Genomic DNA, 22,108 nt, shown 5'->3' on the forward strand with positions numbered 1-22,108 from the left:
AATCCCTTCCTGTTTGAGGGCAGCCAATGGCTGCCAGTTTGGATCACGCTAGTACTTAGGAACCCTTCCCCCCCCTTAGGGAGATGCTTAGCTATGCACAGAGCTGCAAGTTCCCATTTAGCCCTGACAGCTCCTGATACTTCCTTGAAAGGCTTGTGTTAAATAAATAAATGTGTGTGTATTTTTTTTTAATCCCTGAAATAGCTTCAAAATTTCTCTTTGAACTATGGAAACTATCCTTCCCCAGTGAGGATGCATTTCCCTGTCCCCCAATCTTCAGAAATAATTTGAAAAAAACTTCAGTGGGTTGTAAATTATTGATTATAGAACTTACTGCTGGAAAGCATCAATTAAATCATTGCCTCCAAGCTTCTTCTAGGATAGGTTTTATTCCTTTGGTAGAGGATATACTGGAATATTAAACGGTATAATTTTGGTTCTACAATTTTATTTCATTTCCTAAATGTTCCATCTTCATGCTATAGAGCCTTCAAGGTGGCTCAGAGTACTGAAAAGCAATTACAGTATTTATTTGTATGTATATCCTCCTTTCTGCCATCTTGGAATTTAAAAGTGGTATACATGGAAGGTGTGGCGTAGTGGTTAAGGTGCTGGACTACGACCTGGGAGACCAGGGTTCAAATCCCCACACAACCACAAAGCTCACTGGGTGACCTTGGGCCAGTCACTGCCTCTCAGCCTCACAGGGAGGCAATGGTAAACCCCCTCTAAATACCACTTACCACGAAAATCCTATTCATAGGGCCGCCATAAGTCGGAATTGACTTGAAGGCAGTGCATTTCCATTTCATACATGGAAGGATGGTTGACCAGACTAAGACTGGCTTAGCCTCAGCATCCATCTTCCTTCAGATCACATCCTGTGACCAGCAAACTCTTAATACATCAAAATACAAATCTTCTAAAAAATAAAAATCCATTTTTAAAAAATCATCTAAAATAGCACCTCTAAGAAACAGCAGCTCACCTCCCCACCCTTCACCCCAAGCCCCCACATCATTTGTGAAATGGTCTGACAAATAAAACAGTTTTTACTAACTTGGCACTAAAATGACAGCTAGGTCAACTGGGGAGTTCATAAACAAATCAGACCCAAGGCCCGCCTCTTTCAGTATGCTGTTCCCACAGTGGCCAACCAGAAGCCTCCAGAAAGTAGACAAGCAGCAGATGGTGGCAAAATCCCTCTTTCATTGTTTCTCCTAGCAGGGGTGGGAAACCTGTGGCCCAGATGTGGCTAGACTGTAGCTCCTATCATCCCTGACCTATTGGCTATGCTAGCTGGGGAGTTGGAGTCAAACAACATCTGGATCTGGAGGGTCACAGGTGACCCATCCCCTGCTTTATAGCCAGGGGTGTCACAACCGGGGTGCGGAGGGTGCGGATCGCACCCGGGTGACACGCAGAGCTGCCCCGCCCCGCGCCTTTGGCCAGCAAAGGAGCCGAGAAGCGCTCCGGGTCAGCGCAGCCAACTCCTCCTCGGAGACAGACGGGCGAGACCGACAACAGACACCCGCCTGCTCGCTGGCGGTGAAGCCAGGACGGGCCTTCCACCACCAGCCTGGAGCGAGTGGTGAGTGCATGCGCGCGCACGCAACAACAGCCACCCCCGTCCATGCCCTGGGAGGGCGCGTGCCGGAGGTCCGCACTCCCGCTAGTGACGCCGCTGTTTATAGCAGCCTTCCCTAACCTTGTCCAGGTTACAGTAACTTGATTTACTGGATGGGATTGAGAGCTTACCTAGTCCATCATCATGCTGATTCCGATAGTGGTCATCTAGAGGTCTCCAGGAAGCTTCCAGTTGCGCAAGGGCAACTGCTCTCGTCTCCTCTTATTCCCCAGCCACTGGTTCACGGCTGACAGGGCCCATCGTCTTTTATTCAGAGCACATGCACCAGCCATCTCTCATCGGCAGGTTTTGCAGAGAGAGCAGGGCACATTTCAATGAAATATCGAATTAGAGGCATCGAGGGAATTGGCTGTGGGATGGAGCCTGGATCGCAAGGCCATTAGGAACTCAAATTGACAATTCGAGATTGATTGTCCATGGCACGGGAGCACTGCATGCTTTTGACTGCCTTGTCTTACGCATTTGAATTTGAATTTTATTTCTTTTTTTTACATTGGTGAAACGGCTAAATTTGGTGACACTCAGAAACCTGTCAGCAAAAATGTTGAGCAAATGATGTCTTTAATATTCCCCAGGCATCTGGCTGAAAACCTTTGGAAGGCTGAGGGGTGGAACAGGCGACTTCCTGTTTGTAAGTTAAATTCTTTGCGAATTTTGTTTCTGCAGTGCTCTCTTAAGGAAAAAAACTAAAAAAGAAAAAAAGACTATCATTTGAGTTCCTTTTATGAACATCCCTCTTTCAGCATGGCTAATTTCCTTTGTGTCTGCTATCTTAATGAGCAATTTGGTATGTAGCTGAAACACTAGACAGGGCAGGGGGAGCCAACGTGGTGCCCTCCAGATGTTGTTGGAATGAAGCTCCCAAGCTGGTTGGGGCTGATGGGACTTGTAGTCTGACAGCATCTGGATGGCACTATGTTGGCTGCCTCTGTCCTAGAAAGATCCTCCAGTAAGCTAAAACTCCAGGCTTGAATGGTTTGTAAGAGTTATAAATATCGAATGGACAATCAACCTCTTGGGGCCTGCCTATTAATTGAGCAGAACTCTAGTTTATTAGTAGATAATGTACAGATGTGAAGGCCTGGGGGGAAAAAACAGAAAAATTGCAGGGGAAATGTTTTGTTTCATTTTTTCCAGAAGCTTTTTTGTTTTTGTCCAAAAATTTGGAAAATGGACAAATGTTGAATTATGAAATACTTTCTTACAGAATTATGAATAAAATGCTTAAGACGAGGTTCATACATTATTTCAAAAACCAAGAAACAGGAAGACTTTTAAGTAAGTCTGTGTACAGTATCAGATCATTACAGTTGCCACACACTGGGGACATTCAAGTCTCAAGCTGTACACTGAGAGAACAACTCTCAAAATGGAAGAGCAAGATACATTTCTGTCTCTAGGGGACGTTGCCCTTGTCACAAGAGAAGGAAGAAGGATTCAGGGCCTATTCTGCTTGTGGCCTTCCTCATGTTGGCATATTTGGGGAATCTGTTTCTGTGCTCTGGACTAGGATCTAAAGGAGTGGGATAAAGTAAAGAGCAACACAAAAGCAGAAATGGAGAAAATGAGACTGATTAAATTTCATGTAGTGTTCATTGGTTTCTCAGCTCTTTCTAAGGAAAAGAGTGCTTTAGGTCTGCTTGACACTGTGGAGGATTGGAGGAGACAATAATATTCAGAAAACACCATTTTCTTTTTTTCTTTTTTTAGATGTTTCATTGTGTATTTGCCACCTTGGCTCCTTTGGGAGGAAAAGTCAGATATAATTTAATAAATAAGTAAATAAATATAATGTTGATATTTTCTTCTGTTTTTTACTGGAGTTTTTTTGCTTGCTCCTCAAACTGGCAAAACCAAAGAGTTCAGCAGCTTGTAGCTCAGTTTGTAACACATTTTTTAAAAGCAATTAATTTGTCAATTTGTAATTATTGTCTGAATAAACTGTACTTGTAATATATCAAACATGATAATTTTATGGGCAAACTAAGTTATGCACCATACATTTTATGTTCATAAAGTAACAGAGTGACATTCAATCACTAAAGTGTGCTAAAAAAAAAGAATATAGGATATTTTTTATTTTCCCCAAAATTTCCATATTTTTTCTATGGCTTTAAAATTTCTGGAAATTTTACATCTCTAGGCATGTGCTTTCCATGCAAAGCTTCGTTGTGGCATCTCCAGTTAAAAGGATCAGGTGATGGGGAAGCCTGAGCCCCTGGACAGCCATTGCCAGTCTGTGTAGGTAAAATAATACTGGGCCAGATATAGGCTGGCTCCAGAGGATGGTAAAGTTAGGCATTTGCCAGGGTCCCAAAACCACCAGTGGACCCACTGCCCTAACAATGCTACCCTTTCCACTTGGTACAGAGTATCCAAGAAAATCAGATGCAGCCTAAGAGAATCAGTTTGCACATCCTGTCTCTCTCAGGTTAGGGGGACCCACTGATGGTGTTGTGCCCAAGGTGTCTCCCCCAGCCCCAATATCCTGGAGCAAGTACTGGCTAGAGGGACAAATAGCCCGGCCCTGACTAAAGGCAGCTTCCTATAGTCAGAATCTATAAATAGTTGGTATCCGCTAGATTTGAGAAAAACAAGTTTTCCATTTGTAAAGCATGAGTGTTTGGATAATATGAGATCATGGCAGGGGGGTGCTGGGGAATGGATAGGCTCCTCACACTATCCCCTCAAGAGGCAGATTGGTAGTGTTCCTTCATCTTTCCAGAATGTTCTTGAGATAGCTATGGAATAATGTTTACATGAATTACACACAAATAATAATAATAATAATAATAAATAAATTTAATTTCTTTGTCGCCTATCTGGCCGATGGCCACTCTAGGCGACTTACAAAATTGTTAAAATACAATTGATAAAATACAATAATACAATATAAAAACAATACATCTGCAGCAACAATATTAAAACTGGGCAGGAGGCATTACAATTATAACAATTAACCCTCCCTGGATACCCCGAAGGCCTGCTGAAAGAGCCAGGTCTTTAAGGCTTTCCGAAACACATTTAGGGAAGAGGCGTGCCGGAGATCTTGTGGGAGGGAGTTCCAAAGAGTGGGGGCCGCCACTGAGAATGCCCTCTCTCTAGTACCCGCCAATCTGGCTGTTTTTGTTGGCGGGATTGAGAGAAGGCCCTGTGTGGCCGATCTTGTCGGGCGGCATAATTGGTGGCGTTGAAGGTGCTCCGTGAGATAAACTGGACCAAAACCGTGTAGGGATTTAAAGGTCAATACCAACACCTTGAATTGGGCTCGGAAAACAACTGGTAGCCAGTGTAGGTCGAACAACACTGGTGTGATGTGATCTCGGCGGCGACTATTCGTAAGTAGTCGAGCCGCCGCATTTTGTATCAGTTGTAATTTCCGGACCGTTTTCAAGGGTAACCCCACGTAGAGCGCATTACAGTAGTCCAAACGAGAGGTGACCAGGGCATGTACCACTAGTGGGAGCTGGTGAACAGGAAGGGAGGGTTGCAGCCTTCGTATGAGGTGTAGTTGGTACCAGGCTGCCCGGCTCACTGCTGAAATCTGAGCCTCCATGGACAGCCTGGAATCAAGCACAACCCCAAGGCTGCGGACCTGGTCCTTTAGGGGTAGACTCACCCCGTTGAACTTCAGGTCAATGTCGCCCAACCTTCTCTTGTCCCCCACAAGTAGTACCTCGGTCTTATCAGGGTTCAACTTCAGCTTGTTCCTTCCCATCCATCCACTCACTGATTCCAGGCACTTGGACAAGGTCTCCACAGCCAACTCTGGTGAAGATTTAAATGAGAGATAGAGCTGAGTGTCATCCGCATATTGATGACACTGCAGCCCAAATCTCCTGATGATTGCCCCCAGTGGCTTCATATAGATGTTAAATAGCATGGGAGAGAGGATAGAGCCCTGTGGCACACCACAATTGAGAGGCCAAGGGTCTGATACCTCCTCCCCCAACGCTACCTGTTGGTACCTGTCGGAGAGAAAGGAATGGAACCACTGTAATACAGTGCCTCCAATTCCCAATCCCTCCAGGCGAAGCAGAAGGATACTGTGGTCGACAGTATCAAAAGCCGCTGAGAGATCGAGGAGGACAAGAAAGGTGGATTCTCCCCTATCTAATGCCCCCCTCAAATCATCTACCAGAGCGACCAAGGCTGTTTCAGTTCCGTGACCAGTCCTGAAACCCGATTGGTATGGATCCAAATAATCCGTTTCATCCAAGTGTGCTGACAACTGGTTGGCCACCACTCGCTCAATGACCTTGCCCAGAAATGGTAGATTCGAAATTGGGCGGAAGTTATCGAATACTTGGGGATCCAAGGAAGGCTTCTTTAAGATGGGCTTTACAATTGCCTCCTTGAAGGCTGATGGCATCACACCCTCTTTCAAGGATGCGTTTACCACCGCTTTGATCCCCTCGCCCAATTTCTCTCTGCAGCTCACAAGGAGCCACGAAGGGCAAGGATCAGTAAGACAAGTGGTTGGCTTCACAGATGAAAGCACCTTGTCCACTTCCTCAGAAGGGAGAAGCCGAAACCAATCCCAATTTACCGGCATGCAACTGGCCAACTCTGGTTCATCCACTTCTCTTAAGAATGAAATGGCAATTTACTTACTTGTTTTATTTTACCCACACCTTGACTTAAGTTTGGTAGGGCCACATCAAGTTGCTTCAGAAGGCCAGATCTGGCTCAGTGGCTGCCAGCTGGCCATCCCTGCTATTGTGTATGGCAGGGGATGGGCAGAAGATAGAGCAGGATCTTTCAGAAGATTTACATTGAATTTCCAAGAATCCCTGATTCTCAAACGTCAACAGCAGCAGTAACAACAAAAAGGCTCTCCTTTCTCCATTGTAGGCTGTTAGAATCCCTGAGGGAGGAAAGGTGGGATATAAATGTGTAATATAATACAATATAATATTTGGTTCTATTTTTATTGTTCTTTTGCCTGCTCCTCAAACTGACAAAACCTAAGAGATACTAAGCTCCTTAAATTCAGTAGCTTGTAGCTTGGTTTGTAACAAAAATTTAGAAAAAACAAGTCTACTTGTAATTATTATCTGAATAAACTGTATTTTTAATATACTAAACATGATAATATTATGGGCAAACCAAGTTACACACAGTACATTTTATGTTCCTAAAGTAACAAAGTAAAGATTAATCAGTAAAGTGTGTTAAAAAAAGAGGTACTCAATATTTTTCTCTTTTTCCCATAATGTCTTGTTTTTTCCCCGGGAATTCAAAATCACTGGAAATTTTAATCTCTAGGCATGTGCTTTCCATGCAGAGGTTCATTTCTGTGTCATCTCCAGTTAAAAGGATCGGGTGATGGGAAACTCAGGTACAGATTTGTCCTTGTATATAGGGATCATTCCAGCGTTTGGCTCATGGGATGCAGTAGGACACTGGCCCCTCTGCGCCACCATTTTGCATCTGGCTCCAGGTAATGAGCCTCAATGTCCCTAGTAAAAAACATAAGAACATAAGAAGAGCCTGCTGGATCAGGCCAGCTGCCCATCTAATCCAGCATCCTGTTCTCACAGTGGCCAACAAATCAGATCCTGCAAAATGGATAGCAGCAGAGAGAGGGAGAATTTGTAGACAGTTTTATTTATACGCCATGCCCCGTCTATAATGAGCTTCCGCCGGACCCTGAAGACCTGGTTTTTTAGGCAAGCTTTTGGGACGGATTAGTTTTTACTGTTTTTTAAAAAATTTAACTGTTTATGTACTGTTTTATCTTGTACGTCGCCCAGAGTGGCTGGACAACCAGCCAGATGGGCGACTAACAAATTAAATAAATAAATAAATAAATAAATAAATAAATAATATAAAATATATTGTATCCTTTTTTGTGTGGAGTGAGTATAGTGTTTCCAGGCAGCCTTTGACCAAATCCAGACCTGCTTAGCTTCAGCAACAGAACTCTGCCATGTGCAGCCCTGGGGCTCATAAGCATTACTGGGTTTGCGCAAAAACAGCAACAACAAAGTACCTTCCTATTACTACAACTAGCAAAGTGCCCAGCACTATGATTGAGATTTACTGTTCTCCCACAGAAGTCTGTGGGTTCCATTTAATTCTGTGAAAGAAAGTAAAAGCAGGTACAGTTGAGCAAGGCCTGCCAGGCCCCAACTGCAGGATTCCAGTCACCTTGGCTTCTGGAGCAGTGTGCCTCCTAGAGGAGAAGAATGTGCATTGCACCAGCAACCAAGAGTGGCTGAAGGCACAAACTGGAATCTACAGTATTCATAGAGTAGGGCCCTGCTTCTTGGCGCCCTGCTTTTTAGTGTTCCGCTAATATGGCGCCAGCGGGGCTATCAGCTGGAGGAGGGCTGGAGCTCCCCGCGCTCCAGCTGATCTTGCCGGAGGAGGGGCGATCAGACTCCCGCACTCCAGCTGGAGGAGGGGAAGATCAGCTGCAGTGCACTCCAGCTGATATTCTCCTCTGGTGCAATCAGTGGGTTAGGTTCCAGACCCCCACACTACAGCTGATCCGCTTTTCAGCAGGGGTCTGGAACCTAACCTGCTGTATGAGTGGGGCCCTACTGTATCTCCAAATTTGCTGATTGGAAATTGATGTGGAAAGAGAGCACCTAAGGCCAGGCAGTGAGTCCACTTGAACTCAAGGTTCCCCAGATCCAAATCCAATGCTGTGTTCACTGGATGACACCGGCTCTTGAAATGTTTAAATATTAAGTTAACAGTGCATCTGTTGCTTTTGTATAATCTGCGGTGCCTATTTTATAATGTTTGTCTGGCTCTTTCGTACAGCAACCCTGTGAGTTTGTTTTAAAGATGATAGGTGACCACCCCATGAGTAGCATCAGGATTTGAACTCACAGCCACACTAATGTCAAGTTCATTGGAAGAAACCTTCAACACATGTTAATTAGTTGATCTGGCCTCATTCAGCGGAGGTTGGTCCATTAGGGCAAATGGGGCATCGCCCCACCAACCTCTGTCTGTCCTCAGCAAGCACCCATCTGCCTGGTGTCCTATTTGCAACCAATCCAGGGGGTGGCATTAGCTGTCAGCTTACTTCTCCTTATTTATTTATTATTTGATTTATATCCCACCCTTCCTCCCAGCAGGAGCCCAGTCTCAGCTTAGTCTCAGTGTTGCCTTTGTAGAATCCAGCAAGGAAGAGGATGGGGACAAAATTAGACTGAATTGCTCTGCTGCTCATTGGCTCTGGCTCCACCTCCTGCTGGGCGCTCTGCCTCCCGCCCTACTGGTCCCAATGGCCACCAGCCACAGCTAGCCTCATGAGAAATTGAGGGAGCAGGAATATGGTCTCAATCTCTCCCTTTCCCTCAAACACCAGCACTTGAGGTTTGTGTGTGCCTTCCCTGGGTGGAACGAAGAACTGTGCTAAGGAGGGGCATTATTAATGGGTGGCCCAGGGGGCCCTTAGCCCTGGATCTCCTGTGCTTCCTGGTTTTTAAAAATCTTTAAAAAGGTGCCTTTGCTTACAGAGCGGCTGGGTGGGCTGCCAGGTGCAGTGCTGAGGAGGCCCCCGGCCACTCACCACCCTCCTTTGCCTACCAGTACCTACCAGGGCCCCAATATTAAGAAATGTGGGACATCTGCCAAAAGATCCCCCTTCCCCACCTGTTTCCACACCTCCTCTGTGGTAACCTGCCCCTGCTCATCCACCTTCTCTGTTGTGAATGTGCGTGAAAAACACACTTGGCGTGATGCGTTCACAACATGGGATAGGTTGCAATGCATAGTACACAGGAGAAAAACTCAAGCCAAGGGGTCAATTTTTGATGGTAGCCCTACATTTCAAATAACGTGTCTTGCTGGATCAGATTAAATGGCCACCTATTCCAGTATCTGGTTTCCCACAATGACTAGCCAGCTGCCTCTGGAAAAGCCCATGCAAGCAGGGCACGATGGCAACAACACTCCCCCCCCATTAGTTGTTTCCACCGCCTGACATTCAGGGGTATACTGCTTCTGAACCTGGAAGTTCTATCTCACTGTCATGGCTAATAGCAATCAAAAGAGCTTTCCTCTTCTTCCATGAATTTTTTTAGCCATTTAAGCCAGTGGCCCCCACTATATCCTGTAAGAGCAAATTCCACAAATTAATCCCCCGTTGTGTGAAGAATGACATTCTGAGGTGTAGTTTTGTCCTTGTGCAGTTGGCTGTTGTGCGTGTTCGTGTGTGTCTGCCTGCAGAAATGGGATGCAACTCCTAGGTCACCTGGCAGTGTGTGCAGTTCCTTTTCAACATCTGTATATCACCATTCACATGTTTACATGTTGGGAAGAGAAATAGATCAAACTGTGAAGGTTTATTCTGTGTGTGTGTGTGTGTGTGTGTGTGTGTGAGAGAGAGAGAGAGAGAGAGAGAGAGAGAGAGAGAGAGAGAATCAGTTGCAAGAATTCCACTCTTCTTCCATCCCCCTTCCTCTCACCCCCCTCCCCTCCCTGGAAGGTGTAAAATTAGTGAACCACAGTGGAAGGCAGGCCAGGCTGCTCATTGTGTATACAGAAGGCATCCATCTCCCTCAGCTCCCACCCTCTCTTCCCCTCCTCCTGCTCCTTCTGCAAAGGCAGCTTGTGCTCTCGATAACTAACATGATAACAGGCTCGAGGAGCAGCAAACTTCCCTACCTCTCAGGTGGACCGATGCTTTCCCTTCTTCCTTTCAGGTGCAAGCCAAGTTCCGTTACCCTTTCTACTATGAGATGTGCTGGTATGTTCTGGAGAGATACGTGTTTTGCGTGACCCAACGCTCCCACCTCAGCAAAGAGTACCTGAAAGAATCAATGTTAATTGGTGAGTGAATTCTGTGGCAGCACACATTCAGAAGGAGCAAGCAGGGAAATGGAGCGGTGCCCTTGCTTTTTGCCTCCGTGCACAAATGGATAGTAAATGTTAAAGCTGGAGAACTGCGGAGATTGTGCTGAAGTGTTTCATCATTTCCTGGACAAGCAGGCGTGTGGCTAGAGCCTCAGACATTTTAACTGGGATGCCGGGCTTCCCCATGAAAGGATAGTTTCCAAGGTTTCTGTGGCTGAGCGGAAAACGCATTTGGATGTGTATATGTGTGTGGGTTTCTGCAAGATTCGAATTCTTCCAAAGAGATTAGGGTTTGTTGGATTCCTTGGGCACATGGAATCAGCAGGATTTGGTTGCCATCCAAGTGCTGGGGCGCAGATACTTCTAAATTCTGCACTAAGGAAATACATTTTGCAGCAGTTGGGATAAATTATATAAATCGCCCAACTTCTTACGCTTAATTTGCATAACACATAGCCTGTTTATGCACTGCAGGATTAAGTGATAAGATCTTTTAATAGACTGCACACGTCGGGCCACAGTTGCAGAGTGGGGAGGGCAGTGGTAGTCTGTGGGAGAAGCTGAGAGCGCTACTTGGCCACAGGGGGTGGGCTTGCTGTTACTGGAAGGCATCACTGAGCTGTGGAACATTGGAAGCTATCTGGTACCAGATCAAACTGTTTGTCCATCTGTCTACTCTGTCTGGTAGTGGTTCTCTAGGGATACCTGCAGAGGTCTTTACCATCACCTGCTACCTGAAATCCTTTTTTACTAGAGATGCCAGGGATCTGAAGCAGCTGTGGCATAGAAAGCAGGTGCTTTACCACTGAGTTACAGTTCCTGGAGGAGGCAGATATAGGCCAAGTCTGCAAGATGCATGCACCATGTCTGGAGAATAGCTATCACCACCCAGATGAGATGTAAACTGATGAGGTCATCAGCTCATGCTTGGCGCTGCTGCACAAGCTTCAGGAGCTGTGGCTTCACTGCCACCTAGTGACATCCTCCAGTGTGGCAGGTCTCTCCCGTCAGCGCTCGTTGATGGAATCAAACAGTGCATTGATCAACTCTGCTGCCACCACAACTGGTGCACGTGAAAAGATATCTCAATGTTCTCAATTTTTTTTTAAAACAATCCCTCCTGATACACAAAAAGATAGCATGGGAGGAAGAAAACTAGACCAACCACATTAGTGATGGTCAGTCTGTATGTAGGGGCTGTCCTTGGCTATGGGCTTTGGGATGCCAGTGTCCTGTGCAGGTGTGCCTGAGCCCTACTGTCAGTTTTTTTAAAATTCTTCTGTCTTCTAGATACAACAAGGAAACGCAGCCTAGATAGCTTTTCGTCAGATTCCTGGATAGACATGGATGAAGAACTGTGTGATGTTCACACCCAGGAGGAAAAGGATGACAATCTGGGAAAAATCCCCAAGACCTTGGCTGATGGATCCTCTTCTCCAAACAGCACACATTCAGAAGGGAAGGAGGCTTCAGGAAGGAAACAGAAATTCTCAGCCACTCGGTACCTCAAAAGGACTTTGTCCAACGAGTCAGACGAAAGTGTAAAGTCGACGCCGGCGGAATATCCTAAAACACCCACGGGGTCCCCAGCTACAGAGGTTTCAGCCAAATGGACTCACCTGACAGAGTTTGAACTAAAGGGTTTGAAAGCCCTTGTTGAAAAACTTGAATCCCTTCCGGAGAATAAGAAGTGCATTCCTGAAGGCATAGAGGATCCTCAGGCTCTGTTGGAGGATATGAAGGTGTGTAGATATTTTGCTTCTAAGGTGATTTTAGCTGTGTAATGTGAACGTCAGTCCAAAGTGCCTGGAGTTGGGAGTCACTCTGGAGAACAGGGCCCAAATTCTGTATGCTTCACATTCACACATGCCTTACAGGGAACACCCACAGGGAGGAGGAATGTGTTCAGTATAGTCATGTGACGATAATCCCAGAATTCTATAAAGCTGAGCAGAGGAGAGTGACTAGCTTGCTTCTCAGAGACAGAAGGGAAGGGCTGTAGCAGAACTGTAGGGAGGACCTCTCTTTCTGACTTCTACATTCAGAAGCAACAGCTCCCCAAATGGAGGATGATCTTCAGTGGAGTCACAGGTATCCCAGAGTTTTTTGCTCTGCTTTCTAGTCCATCTCTCTCTGGTGGATGGAGGCTTTCTGGGAAAGAATGGAGTGAGCCTCATTTGCTAACATGCTTACAAATGGAGCAATTCAGTTGTAGGGTTTGAGAGTTGCCAATATTTTGGCTCCCTCTTCAATTCTTTCTCACATAGGCCAAAAACCAGGATCCAAAGCACATTAAAAGTAACTGAATGATGACAGGAGGGGAAGTCTCTGGGCGTATGGCCTAAGGGGGAGACAACCCTTTGGGACTCCTTTCCCCCAAGTGGCATCCTCAAAGCCTCTGGCTAGAGATGGCAGATCTGCTTTGGACTTGGCTTGGTTCTCCATCAGTTACAGAGCCTGGCAAATACTATATAAATCTAGGGTTTTCGCTTTTTAAGGCCACGTGTGCATGGATGCAAGTCGTGGGTATTAGGAGATTTATTAACAGCCTTGGAAATTGATCTGCAAAAGTTATGAGCCCACAGAACTGGTAGTAGCCTGCCCACTTCTGCATCACTAACCTATGTTGCAATGATGGCCGTGGAACCATATGTATCATCACCTTGGGTTCCATGACAGAAGAAAGGTGGGATATAAATGTAAGAAGGGTGGGGTGGGGAGAGAACTGACCCTCCTTCAATTTACCAAAAGGTTCTATTGCCTGGCTGTTTGCCTGGAAGTAATTCTTACTCCCCACAGGTGATCAGATGAGATAACTGGTAGAGGTAGAATGAGGTAAGCCAAGGGAACAGATCAGTTACAATTCATTAGGCTTCACTTCAGTTTTGGGTAAGGATTGAAGGGTTAAGGCAGTAGCGTCACAGTTTTGGTCACCTCAAAAAGGATATTGTAGAGTTGGAAAAGGTTCGGAATAGGACAATCAAAATGATCAAGAGGATGGAGTTGGCTCCTCTATGAGGAAAGGTTACAGCATTTGGGGCTTTTTAGTTTAGAGAAAAGGTAAGTAAGAGGTGACATGGTAGAAATGTAATATTATGGAGAAAATGGATAGGAAACAGTTTTTCTCCTTCAGGAAAGACAAAAAGTTCCTTCACGCAGCACATAGCTAAACCATGGAATTCACTTCCACAAGAGGTAGCGAAAGCCACCAACTTTGGATGGCTTTAGAAGAGGATTAGACAAATACATGGGAGATAAGGCTAGAGTGCGTCTAGAGTGACAGGATTCTACCTGCCAGATAGGCGTCTAATAAATTTTAGATAATTTTTAGATAATAATCAATGGCTACTTGCCACGATTGCAATCCTCTGCCCTCCACAGTTGGAGGCAGTTTGCTTCTGAATACTGTTTGCTGGAAACAGTAGGAGAGGAGAGGGTGCTCTTGCGCTCAGGTCCTGCTTATGGGCTTCCCATGGGCATCTGGTTGGCCACTGTGAGAACAGGTTGCTGGGCTAGATGGGCCATTGGCCTGATCCAGCAAGCTCTTCTTACGTTCTCTAGAGGTAAGTTTTGAGAGGTGGTGGTATAGGTCAGGGGATGAGGAGGCTGTGGCCTTAGTCAGCACAGCCAACGGTCAGGGTTGATGGGGAGTTGTAGTCCAGCAACATTTGGAGAGTCGCAGCTTCCAATCACTGACCCTAGGTATTTGTGGAACAAGTTCCAGGTAAAAGGAGCCTGAGCAGAGTCACTTAGTTTTGAACTGCTGAAACGGCACTGCCTCAAATCTCTCACAAGGTGAGGCAGCAGCACTGCTACTTTGAATGTTCCCGCCAGTTGGAATTTCCCTGCACACAGAAATTGTAAGCGTTGTTGGGTCAGTAGCCTTTTCTCATCTCAGTTAGCTGTATAACTGGTAATAACGCAGGGGCCGTATATTGCCATCAGCATGTATGGCACTTTGCTGAGTAATAAAAAGAAGATGAGCCCCTGCTCCAAAGAGCTTACGGTCTCATATTCCATATGAAGGAGCCAGCAGGAGTGGGGAGATGAAACTGGGGGCTAACAGGGGAAGGTGTTGCTTTCAGTTACCTGTATTTAACCATACTTCTAGCAGAGGATGAGAATTAAGGGTTTATAGCAAAGGCTTCACAGAAAAGGAGCTTTGATGAGAGATTTCGGGGGGGGGGAGAAGGCATTAGGATGGTGTTGTGTTAGCCTTGCCCACCACTGCTGATGTCAGCGCTTGAGACAGGAAAGTGTGAATTGCAACACGGGTCCCAGCCCGCTTCTGTGTTGGGGACAAGGAAACTGCCTCCTTGAGATATATTGGCTGTTCTTGTGCATGGAGTCTTTACCAGGAGAGGGGGCACTACACAATGAACAATTTTCCCCCATGTGCGTGGTACAGTCCTCTCATGGAACTGTAACACATCTTCCCACCCTGCGTATTTAAATTTAATAGCGGGGCACTTAACAAGGCACTGCTACCAGTTGCTGTTAAAACATGTTCAGTTTGATTTAGAAACTCAAAGATACATGTAGGAAATGGAGGTTTTGTGTTTTGTTACTCAGGAAAACGGACGACTTCCTGTCAAAGGGATTTTCCCATTTCATTGATGATGGGCGGGTAGGGGGAGGAATTGCACGAAGCTGATTAAGTTGTAACAATTTCCAGAGGGGTAACTATGTGTTAATCGGTTGAAACCGAAAGAGCAAAGAGTCTGGTGGCACCTTAAAGAACGACAAATTTTTTACGAGATAAACTTTTGTTGATGACTAGAGTCCCCTTTTGCATGAAGTGGACTGCAGTTCACAAAAGTTAATACCATAACTATTTTTTTAAAATGCTGTTGATTAAGTTCTGTTTGCTTTGATGGCAGCCACTTATGTTGAAGGCTAGAAAATGTGGATTGTGTCTGTGAAAACTAGCTCTGCCAAATGAAAAAGTGTCTCTCGCCTGTTTAATTGCCCATGTCCTGTTTTTCCTGAAGAACATCAATGCTGCTTGCTGCAGTGCAAAGATGAAGCTGTGTGTGTGGATGTGTGCGTGGGGAGGGTAGAATTCTCACAGTGTGCTTTTTGTGTTCGATCCTCTCCCAGCCTCCATTCGTTCCCTCATTTCCTATCAGCACAATGTGTACTCACTGTGTTTTATAGGACTTACTCCCAAGAAAGTGAATATAGGATTGTAGTCTGTGTTTATAAAGATATGATTTTTTTTAAAAGGATTATTTCCAGAGCGGTAGCTGTGTGTTAGTCTTCTACAGCAAAACCAGCGAAGAGTCTTATGGCACGGCACCTTACAGGCTTAACACATTTATTACAGCATAAGCTTTTGTGAAGCACAGTACACTTTGCCAGGAATTTTAGGGCTCGAAAAACTGTTATAGTCCAGAGAGGGCTCTTCCCTGATTTAAAGAAATTATAAGTCTATTAAGCATTTGAGTTTAAGTTGATTAGTTAGTTAGTTCATGAGAATCTGCACAAATTTACATGTGAGGAAAAGCCATAGTTTAAAAGCAGCCTTCCTTAACCTTGTGCCCTCCAGATTTTTTTTTTGGAGTGCTAGCTTAGGCAGATAGGTGTTGTAGCCCAAAACATCTGGAGGGCACCAGGTTGGAGAAGGCTGTTTCTAAAGGAAAATACATACTTTGTTTTTAGATGATGTAGTAAGTGTCTCATCAGGCATCATCTTGGAAGAGACTGTTTCTCACACACAGGAGGGAATGCCTCTTATAAAGTGCTGCGGTTTTTATAGAATCGCTTATAATGAAAATCATTGTTCTTTTAAAAAAAAAAATTGGAGAGGGAGGTTGGGTTCTGTTCCTAGAATGCAGTCAGATCGGCCAGGTGAACATGGCGAGTGGAGCCAGTGACGCAGGGCTAGGGAACCTGTGGGGGCCTCCATTGGCCATGCTGGCCGGGGCTGATAGGAGGTGGAGTCTGTGACGCCCTTCCCTGGTTCTCCCTGTCAGGTTCCCACCTGCTTGTGGCTACTGCCTTTCACTAGGCACCACCAGGGACACCACCAGTCAGGACCGTCCTTTATATGGTTTCTCACTCCGCTCTAGCACAGATCTCACTAGATCCCACTGCTAGGCAGCACCACCAGTCACGTCCTATAACCAATACTCCCAGAGACTTTGCCTGAGTCTCTCTCTAGCTGGTTACTTTTGTGACTGCGTGCTTATGCTGTTCCCAACCCCCTTGTATCTTTATATACAAGCATACAACTCTGGGTTGCTCTGGATACTTGACTTGTTACTATTTCTCCCTTCACCGCTGCCACCGTTAGATACTCTTCTGTTCAGCCTTGGTAATTACCTTGCCCTCCCTTCTGGTCTGTATGTTCCCCAGCCAAGGATCAGGCCTTTGGTAAACAAAAGAAGTATTTATTTACTAATAACGGGAAATAACAAGATAATAATAATAATAATAAAATTTTATTTAGCAGACGCCCATCTGTCCGACTGAACGGACACTCTGGGCGACGTACAATAGACGTACTAAAGATTACTTTAGGAATGTTTCACAAGCGTATGGTTTCATATATGGTTACTCTTTATGTTTCTGTTCATATATATCCTCTTTAAATATCAGCCAAATCCAATCCAAACTTCCCTCAGAACTCTGCCAACCAACTCAACAACCTCTCTCTAACCGACTCTCTCTCCCACCTTCCAACCGACTCCCACTCATCACTCACAAACCTCCATTTATACCTTCAGCCAGCCAGCCGGCCAGCCACTCATCATCCAGCACACTTCAGCTTCTCACCCATGTACTCCCCCTTTCTCTCTCAGTCAATTACCATTCATCACCCAATAGACCCGCACTTACCATATTTACAGATGCTAACTTACAGGAACATCACATTCCCCCCCCCTTAAATAACAGCAGAGTATTTCTCCTGCACCCAGGATTAATACGTCACATTTATATACAAGTGTCCATCACTTTGGGGTAAAGTGTCCTTTTCCAATTACATCTTGCTCACTTGATTGTAGTATCCGCCATCTGCCTCAAAAGTCCATCTGCCAACATGTTCTCCTTTCACTTGATGTAAACAAAGTCTATCTGGTACTCCTGCAGTGCCCAGGACCACCTTTGCAGCATGGTGTTGCTATTTTTCATAGTGTCCAGCCACAGCAATGCGCGATGATCCGTGATGACCGTGCACCTCCTTCCCCAGACGTAGGGTCTCAGCTTTCCGAGGCCCCACACGACTGCTAGGCACTCCTTCTGGACCGAAGAGTAGTTTCTTTCCCTTGACGACAGTTTGCGACTTAAGTAGGCAATGGGGTGCTTGATGCCCTCTCGCTCTTGCATCAGCACAACTCCAAGAGCCAAATCAGATGCATCTGTTGCATCTGATTGTTCAAACGGTTGTTCAAAGTCCGGAACTATCAATATCGGACCCTGACACAGCACTTGCTTCAGTTGGTCGAAAGCCTTTTGGCCCCGTTCGTCCCACTTCACACACTCAGCACACTTTTTCTGCGTTAACTCATGCAGTGGGGTTGCTATCTCACCAAACCCCTTTATAAACTTTCTGTTAAAACCAGCCATACCTAAAAATGCTCTCCCTTGTTTCCTGATTTCCTCAAGCATTCTTTCATTCTGACTCGCTCGTTTGTGTAATGAGAAAGAAATAGTCGGGCTTGGCTCCTTTAAACTACTGGGATGCTTGGGTAAGGTACATGTTATGTCTGCACCATGAAGCTTTTTAACCCCATGATCTAGAGTCATTAGGATTTTTACTTCTGTAGACAGACTAGTGAAGAAATCCTTCAAGAACCCCAGGGTATCCAGATCAATATTGAAACGAAGTGGCACTAATGACACTCGTAAACAACACTCTTGTGATCTGCCCGACTCAGGACACACCTGCAATGCTTTGACTGTCAACATTTTAGAATGTGCCTTTCTGAACATTTCTTTACTACAGTGAAGGTATAGAAATTTATTTATCTGAGATGTATTCAAACTATCTCTGTTCTCAAGATCTTGAACCACAACCACTTGACAAGAAACTGGTTGCTTTAACAAGTTGACCCCACATTCTGATTCGCCAGATGGATATACTTCAGGCTTGAATCTCACCCTGCTTAATTGTATTTCCATCAAGAAATCTGGGTTCCTTCCTCTTTCCCCACAGGATGTATTACACCCATGCCTCGTGGATGTATGAGAAGGAAAACTCTGAAGACTAATACAGTTTTTAACCAAAGATGTAGGTTGTGCACTTCCAAAGTCCTTCCCCCCATAAAAGTACCAAATGGGTGAGGTTTCTTTCACAACATAGCACACAAATGGAATAGGAAATCTTAGTAGAGCTTTTGATTTCCCCCCACTTTTCCCCACATGTTCACAGTGGTTCTTCCATTCATTAGGCAACCTCAGCCTGTACAGCACACCATTCTCCCACACAGTTTGATCCCTCAGAGTTTCTGTAAAGGGAATTCTGCTTTGGAGGGCTTTTCCCTTCATTACATTCAAACTGCTATCACGTTTCAGCTCCTCCCTGAACTCCTGTGTCTCTGTGTCAGACCCCATTTGTAACACTGTTTCATTCATTCTAGGCATACTAACAGTTGTTATGGCAACCTCAGGCTCAATCACAGGTTCCACCCTGTTTTCTTTAGCCTCTGACAAAATGGCTTCTGCTGCTTTGCCAAGTTGTTGTCTAGTCACCACATAAATTTTTCCTCCTGCCCCCATAATATCTCTGCCCAGAATCACAGGTTCTTCTTGCTGAGCATTGATACCCACTTTGTACGTCTCCTCCTTTCCCCTCCATTTTAGTTTTATTAGGGCCATGGGAATGCTTTCTGGTTCGCCTCTTACCCCTTGGATTACCAGCTTTTCCTGAGGTAAAATTTCTGGCCTCAGTAGGGTCTGAGCAGCCCCAGTATCTAACAAAGCCCAATAATTTTCCCCTTGCACACACACTTCTTCTCTCAAGCTTGAGTCCAAATCTTGGACCTTTGACCAGCTTATTTGACAGAATTGTATCTTTTTCGGTTCTCCCTCTCTCAGTTCACTCTTTACTGTCCTTCCTTGAACAGGATTACTGAGGGGGTTTACACTCTCACATTGAAAACGCAGATGGCCTGGCTTCCCACATCGGTAACAGATTTTCTCCTCTGTTTTAGGGAACACAGACCCAAACTGAGGTGTTTTGTGCCCTTCTGATTTTATTTGAGGGTTTACTCTCTGTGGTGCCACATCTTTTCTGCCATTGTTATTTGGTCTAGCTTTAAAATCTCTTAGTGGTTTTGCCATCCACCCAGATCTGTTTGAGGCAAAATGATCTGCTAGCTCCGCTGCTTCTGTTACAGATTTAGGGGCACGATCTTTCACCAGCAACCTAATTTCGGGCAGCAATTGATGGTACAACTGATCCAATATCATGAGGTTTTTTACCTCTTCCACAGACTGGGCTTTTGCACTTGTCAGCCATTTCCCAAATATGTCCATCAGTTTTGCCCCCAGCTCCACGAAAGACCTCCCTGTCTGTATCTGGCAGTTTCTGAAAGGCTTTCTAAAATAATCAGGCCCCAGTCTGAATCTTTTAAACACTGCTTCTTTGAATTCCGCATATGTTACTGGCCTGTCTGAGGGGAAGTACTGATACACTTCAGCCAATTCCCCTTTAATTAGATTTGATCAATACTGCATGTATTTATCTTCAGGTAGCCCCCACATCTGAGCTGCCTTTTCAAACGTTGTGAGGTAAATTTGAGGATCTTGACCAGGCTCATAGACAGCAAAGTCCTTTGGAGTAATTTTTATTTTTTCTCCATCTTTCTCTTTCCTTGTCTCCTCAGAGTGAAATTTCTCTCTATCCAATTTTAATCTTTCCACTTGTATCTCAGCATCCATTCTCATCCTTTCAGTCTCTAACATTCACTGCTTTTCTTTTTCCTCCACTTCCATTTTAAATCTTTCCGCCTCCATTCTCACTTTCACCATTGCAATCTCTCTGTCCTTATCTTTTTCCTCACGTTCCCATCTTAACTTCTCTCTTAAATACTCTATATAGGCAGGATTACTTGAGCACCCTTCTGGGGTCTCCTCTCTTGCAGGTTCTTTGGTTTGGATTGTCGTATATGTTATTAATGCCGCTATCAATTCATCCACCCCTTTACCCTCATGAGGTAAATGGTACATTATACATTTTTCCACCAGCTCCTCTCTTTTCATCTTCATGAACTCAGCCATGTTTCTCGGAGCTCACTCACTCTTTGCCACTCACTCACAAGTAATCTTTATGATCTCCACCATGCCCCCTCCCGACAGGCTTCCGCCAAGAACTGAAAACATGGTTTTTTAGGCTGGCATTCGAGACCTCTGTCTAATTTAGTTTAAATTTTTGTATGATGGAGGTAGGTTTGGATTGAGTATACTTATTGTTGTTTTGTATTATATGTTATATTTTACTCTATGTTATATTTTAGTCTATGTACGCCGCCTAGAGTGGCCATTAATTCGGCCAGATAGGCGGCCTAGAAATAAAATTTTATTATTATTTATTATTATTATTATTTATTTGTTATTCCTTTACAGTCACACCACTGTTTAGGGACTCTCTTTTTGTTCGTATCTGACCTCTGTTTTTGTTCGTATCCTCTCTTGTTCGTATCCCACCGCTACAGCCACCACATGTGACGACCTTCCCTGGTTCTCCCTGTCAGGTTCCCACCTGCTTGTGGCTACTGCCTTTCACTAGGCACCACCAGGGACACCACCAGTCAGGACCGTCCTTTATATGGTTTCTCACTCCGCTCTAGCACAGATCTCACTAGATCCCACTGCTAGGCAGCACCACCAGTCACGTCCTATGACCAATACTCCCAGAGACTTTGCCTGAGTCTCTCTCTAGCTGGTTACTTTTGTGACTGCGTGCTTATGCTGTTCCCAACCCCCTTGTATCTTTATATACAAGCATACAACTCTGGGTTGCTCTGGATACTTGACTTGTTACTATTCCTCCCTTCACCGCTGCCACCATTAGGTACTGTTTCTGTTCAGCCTTGGTAATTACCTTGCCCTCCCTTCTGGTCTGTACATTCCCCAGCCAAGGATCAGGCCTTTGGTAAACCAAAGAAGTATTTATTTACTAATAACAGGAAATAACAAGATTACTTTAGGAATGTTTCACAAGCGTATGGTTTCATATATGGTTACTCTTTATGTTTCTGTTCATATATATCCTCTTTAAATATCAGCCAAATCCAATCCAAACTTCCCTCAGAACTCTGCCAACCAACTCAACAACCTCTCTCTAACCGACTCCAACTCTCCCTCTTCCCCCTTAATCACTCACAAACCTCCATTTATACCTTCAGCCAGCCAGCCACTCAGCCACTCATCATCCAGCACACTTCAGCTTCTCACCCATGTACTCCCCCTTTCTCTCTCAGTCAATTACCATACATCACCCAATAGACCCACACTTACCATATTTACAGACGCTAACTTACAGGAACATCACAGAGTCCAACAACATCTGGAGGGCCACAGGTTGCCCACCCCTGCAGTACCATCCCTAGTAGAGCTGAGAAGCTTGTGGGCCAAAGAACTGTAGCAAAATAAAATGAAGAACAGAGTCTGTTGGCTGTGGATGGAGATGCTCTGTAT

General features: G+C 45.0%; 1 protein-coding gene across 8 annotated transcripts in view; it reads left to right on the plus strand.

The window, feature by feature from the left end:
• The window catches only part of KDM2B (lysine demethylase 2B), a 119,091-nt gene that overhangs the window by 60,378 nt on the left and 36,605 nt on the right, over positions 1-22,108 (plus strand). For all 8 annotated transcript variants that reach the window (XM_061603183.1, XM_061603184.1, XM_061603185.1 and 5 more), the window contains 2 exons: positions 10,315-10,441; positions 11,756-12,207. In XM_061603183.1, the coding sequence (XP_061459167.1) occupies positions 10,315-10,441; positions 11,756-12,207 (579 nt within the window). The remainder of the gene's footprint in view (positions 1-10,314; positions 10,442-11,755; positions 12,208-22,108) is intronic.

The sequence above is a fragment of the Rhineura floridana genome, chromosome 19, assembly GCF_030035675.1.
Source record: "Rhineura floridana isolate rRhiFlo1 chromosome 19, rRhiFlo1.hap2, whole genome shotgun sequence".
Classification (NCBI taxonomy): Eukaryota; Metazoa; Chordata; class Lepidosauria; order Squamata; family Rhineuridae; genus Rhineura; species Rhineura floridana.